At 36.6% G+C, this 5,071-nt stretch overlaps 1 protein-coding gene across 1 annotated transcript; it reads right to left on the reverse strand.

The window, feature by feature from the left end:
* Positions 1–3,368: 3,368 nt before the first annotated feature.
* LOC110756261 (uncharacterized) lies at positions 3,369–4,438 on the reverse strand. Its single transcript, XM_021957669.2, has one exon. It carries the CDS (start codon positions 4,280–4,282, stop codon positions 3,647–3,649), a length of 636 nt encoding a protein of 211 aa, XP_021813361.1. The 5' UTR covers positions 4,283–4,438; the 3' UTR covers positions 3,369–3,646.
* Positions 4,439–5,071: the final 633 nt, after the last annotated feature.

The following is a 5,071-nucleotide window of genomic DNA, read 5'->3' on the forward strand; positions in this document are numbered from 1 at the left end:
ACAATATTCATTGTCTTTTCTTTTCCCTCCTTTACATACACTTTGCCTACGTGTGTTCATTACGATCGCATAAAAGCAGTCAATTTACAGATCATCTAAATTCATCAGAAGGAATCACCATTTGGCCCCTGGGCTGAAGTGGATAATGCGAGGCCCGATGGGTCAAAATTCGGCCTGTTGTTTACGTCCGATTGGTCTGACTCCTGTTAAGAATGAATAGAATTTGTGCTAAAGGTTTGAAATTTCAGCCCGACGGCCAATTTGAGCCCATCTAAGCCCAACTCAGCCCGCCCATAATAAAATAAATAATTTATAAAATAATAAAATTGGCCCAATAGTGTTGAAGAATAAATAACTAATATTGTACGTACCGCTTCATGTTTGTTCTTCTCCTTCTCTTTTTCATCTTCATCTCTTCTTGTTCTTGCATTTTCTTCTCATTCTCTATGAATTTCTTTTTCTTTTCTTTCTTTTAAGTTCATCTTGGTCCAAACTTGAGTGAAATGAGATCTGTTCAGTGTTCTAACTAACTAAGGTCATCCCCAGTCATAGGGCTAAATATAGTCCAGGGCTAAAATTTTAGCCCTCCAAAATATTAATTTTTTAAAGAATAATGCAGGGCTAAAATTTTTCATCTCTAGCCATGCAGGACTATATTTTAGAGTCCTTCATCTTTTATTATTTTGAGAAAAACTATGGTACAACACTCATACATTCCGAAACTATGTATTGTTTAATTTAATTAAACTACTATTTAGGTATAATATTTCATATATAACACGTATACGTTGATTAGAACAAGAATTTTTTATAATTTTTTTAAAACAACACGAATTGAAAACATTTAAAAATGTGACCATATTTAAAAAATAAAATAAAAAATGGATGGGTTTCAATGGTCTGACCTCCAACGGGCATGACCAAGAAATTTTTATAATTTTTTTAAAACAACACTTGAAAACATACTTGATAATTTAAGCCCAAAACTGCTCTACTTGTTGCCTCATCCATTGAAAGAGACTAGATTTACTACAGACAGCAGAGACTAGAGAATATATCAACAGAATTATGAGAGAGCCGTGCATATGTCTCCTTTCCTCAAACAAAGCTGCATATATAGTTGCCCAATTAAAAAAATAATAATTAAGAACGCACACACACATGATATGTATAACAGGAGAAACATTGTGATGCCTAGGGCGGTATCAATTGGGCCGAATTGACCAAATGAGCTTATCAAACATGTGGTAGTTGATTATAGTTCAAAATCGAACCGGGCCGTAATAATTTGGTTCAATTGCGATTTTGAGCTTTATAAATCAACCTAAATCAAATTCCATCACTACGTATATATGATTTATGTTCCTCTTTGTATTTGTTGTATTTAGTATTACATCATCCTATATGCCTAACCTTGTCAATTTTTTTTTTTTATGTGTTGCATTTGACTAAATTACTTTCTATATTACATGGCTAACCTTTCTCATCTTTTGAGTTTACTAACTTTCTCATTTTCTCATTTTCTTTGTTCACTATTTAATCCTATAACAATTAAAGTACACTACAAAATCCCTCTTGGCTCTAATAGTATCTTTTTTCTAACACATAAACACACCTTATAATTCCTAAGATTTCTCGTGATTTCTTTAATCGAATGAGCCAATCAATTAGGCAAATTCTCTCTCTCACTATTTAAGATTAACCCTCATTGATAAAATTTCTGACTCTACCACTGCTCGATAACGTAGTAGTTTCAGACAACTTAAGAAATGCGGGTATCCTAAGAAATCTGGATGGATGGGGGGGTACTCAAGAAATAACTTAAGTAATGCGGGTATCCTAAGAGTTGACATATTGAATGAATGATAGAAGTGGGGATTGCCCATGAACACATAACGGTTTCTGAGTTCTTTGTAATGAGAGTTACACTAAATCATGAGATGACATTGAAAACTAGAAATTACATGATAAAAAGGATAAATGGTGCATTTAAGTAGCTATTGGGCTTGATTTGTTTGATTGGTGCTGGACCTTTATTTCTTTGATTTTGCTTCTATTTATAGACTTTGTATTCCTCTACCTGAGACATTAACTCTGGCCGTGCTCTGACACGTGTCCAATCATCCTTGTGGCAACTAACAACTTGGGCAGTGGAAAAGGTGATCCTTGGGTAGTCTCTAATACTTTCTTTCTCGGTGAGGCAAGCAAGTCTTTCGACCTTTGTTGTTTGCTCCTTGGTGGGGTAAATGACTCTTCAGTCTATCTGTGTGATCAAGCTCTTCCCTTTCAAGATGCAAGCACTAAGTAAACAAGCTGCTAGTGTGATCTGGTGAGGCAAATCCTTCCTTGACTTTGAAGAGTTCGGTCCCTTCAATTTGTCTAGGCCCCTAGTGTGATATGGAAAGTCTCTTTTAAGCCCAAACTGCTCTTTTTCTCTCCAATTGCTGCCATCGTTAAGGACCCGTCTTTTAGGTCCATGGACGAAAAAACTAGGTCTAACAAGATCGGTGACTATAGATTTGCACAATTAATCACTTGTGCGTTTGTAAGGACACTCATTTAATTGCTCCAGCTTTTGTTACTTAAAGCGTTTAATCGACAACCAATTTCATCTTAGCTGCAAAGAAAGCTTAAACCATGTCCTTTCAAATTGTACAATCAATGCTCAATGATTGCTTGACCTTTCTTCCTTCCCAAGTTTTAATAACTAAATTGGATTTCAAAAAACTTTCTATAAAAAATTTAATTTTTTATATATATTTAATTAAACCCAAAATTCCTATTAAAAAGTAGAAAAGGAAAAGGAATCGATAATCTAGAATATTAGATACAGAATTACAAATCTTGAAAGGCCAATTTTATATGGCTTTTTACGAATAAGGAAACAAAGAATGGACCCTTCTGGCCACCTATATTTTAGACTTTAATTAAAACTTGACTCAGCAATTAGCAAGCAAACCACAATTTAGTGCAACTTCTTAACCCTGATTAGTAGTGAGATTAAATCATTAATATTGTTCACTGTTGTTAATGGAATACAACTTGTGTCGAATAGACACCTTGATTCTTAGTCATTACAAGTTTCCAAATTTTCAATCAAATATGGAAGCTAAAATAACTTCAATCAAATTTCCAAATTTTCAATACAACTATTTTTTCAAATGTGAGGCCAACATTGTGCCTGTCCCTTACACCCGAGTTTAATTCCCGATTCTTTAGGTATTATTTATCTTTTGTACTCATATCTTGTTCTCAAATGTCTCAAACATGTACATGTTTGCTTACCCATGATCAATTTATTTATAATATTGGTAAATATAAATTTTTAAAAAAAGGTAAAATTAAAAATAAACAACAGCACAATACAGTTTTGAACCTATAATCTGAATCTCAAATGAGCATCAATTTGCAACCAAAAAAACTCATCACAATTTCATCTGCCAAAACCCAAATCAAATTTAAAGAATAATTCGTGAAATAAAAATCAAATTTACAAAAATGAATTTAAAAAAATATAATCTGGCAATTCAATCCCAGAAAAAAGAAATTCATCATCTACAGTGCTATCATCATCCCATCATCCTTCACGAAAAAAAACTGGTGAACGATTTCTGAGTCAACTCAACCGTTAATCAAGAATCGGGACTTAAACGTCGTCGGCGTCGTCGGAAGCTTTGGACATTACGGAGAGTCGGCTTGGCTTGGGCTGAAAATCAACTCGGCGCCGCTGGCTGTGCGAAGAAGGCCTGATCAGAGCCGACAAAGCCCTCTTCACCAAGTCCCCTTCAACCCCTCCGATTCTCACCAGCGAGTTTTTCATCGCCGACCTTCTGTAGTTCAGTCTGATACTCGAGTGATACGACGACGTTTGGCCGTTACTATTTGAGTGGTGAGCCGCTCCACCACGTGGTGAGTTCTTGTGCAGGGCGCACCGGAAGGAGCCTGGGTGCGTCGTAGGGGAACAAAGGCAAGTCTTCTTGCTGGTAGTGCCGTTCTGGTAGTTATTCTTGTTGCTGTGGTTAAAGTGGTTCTTCACCGAAATCGAACGGCCCGGAGAGCCGGAGCGGTTCGCGAACCGCAAAGACGACGAGGACGGGGACGTCGAGCGGTCGTAAAAGGAGAGGCGCGTGGGGGAGGCAGAGCGATTGAAGAACGTCGACGTGGCGGAGGAGAAGTTGGAGGAGGTGGACGAAGCGAAGCCCGAGGACGACGAGGAAAACAACGGCTGCGATTTGCGACACGAGTACGTATCCGATCTTGATCTCGACGACGCCACCGCCATTGTTGTACAGTGGTGAGAGCAACAGAGACGATTTTGTGATATGAGAGAGAGAGAGAGAGAGAGAGAGAGAGAGAGAGAGAGGGGAATTTGAGTATTCGAATTTCGGTGTGTGATTTTGGGAAGCGCCGTTGGGTGGTTTGTTTGGTAAAAACCTAAAGAGAATCGAGGGGGGAATATATAGCGGTCTGCGGGGGAGTGGGCGAGTTGTAATTTCATTGTGTTTCGGAGTTCGATTGTGTGTGGGTTAGAAACCGCCGAACGTTAAGGCATCGTTCTCGGGTCCCATGGGCAAAAGCTACGGGACACTATGGGCCCATTGTTAATTTCATCCACTTCCACGCCCCCGAAAATTTAATTGCATTTCTTTTTAGTGTTTTTTTTTGTTTTTCTCAATGCATTTATTTTAGAGTTAAGTGTATAATTGAGTTCAAAAATCATTAATCTATAGGGTGCCAGTCCAATTTAATATTAAAATATCATTAATCTATATTTATTAAACCTTCACGAACCCAAGAAATGCTCTTAAAAAACTTAAGTGTTAAAAAAAAATAATTTGATGTAAAGGGTAAATTAGTAAATGAAAAATTAGATGAAAACTATTCGAAAATAGAGGAAGTTAGTTGAGATAGGGATAACCCACAAAACCCTAATCAAATATTTGAAAAACCAGTAATTAAATGGATTAAAGAAGAGTAGTTGATCTCATACCCATTCATTCTCATCACATTTGGTTTAAAATTTATGTATTTATATATTTATAAGGCTGTATTTTTAAGAGACTCAATTAAA

This window comes from Prunus avium, chromosome 3 (assembly GCF_965620075.1).
Source record: "Prunus avium chromosome 3, drPruAviu1.hap1.1, whole genome shotgun sequence".
In the NCBI taxonomy this organism is placed as follows: domain Eukaryota; kingdom Viridiplantae; phylum Streptophyta; class Magnoliopsida; order Rosales; family Rosaceae; genus Prunus; species Prunus avium.

What these genes read in the sequence shown, in the direction of transcription:
- LOC110756261 (XM_021957669.2), bottom strand. Translation starts at nt 4,282, where the DNA reads ATGGCGGTGGCGTCGTCGAGATCAAGATCGGATACGTACTCGTGTCGC.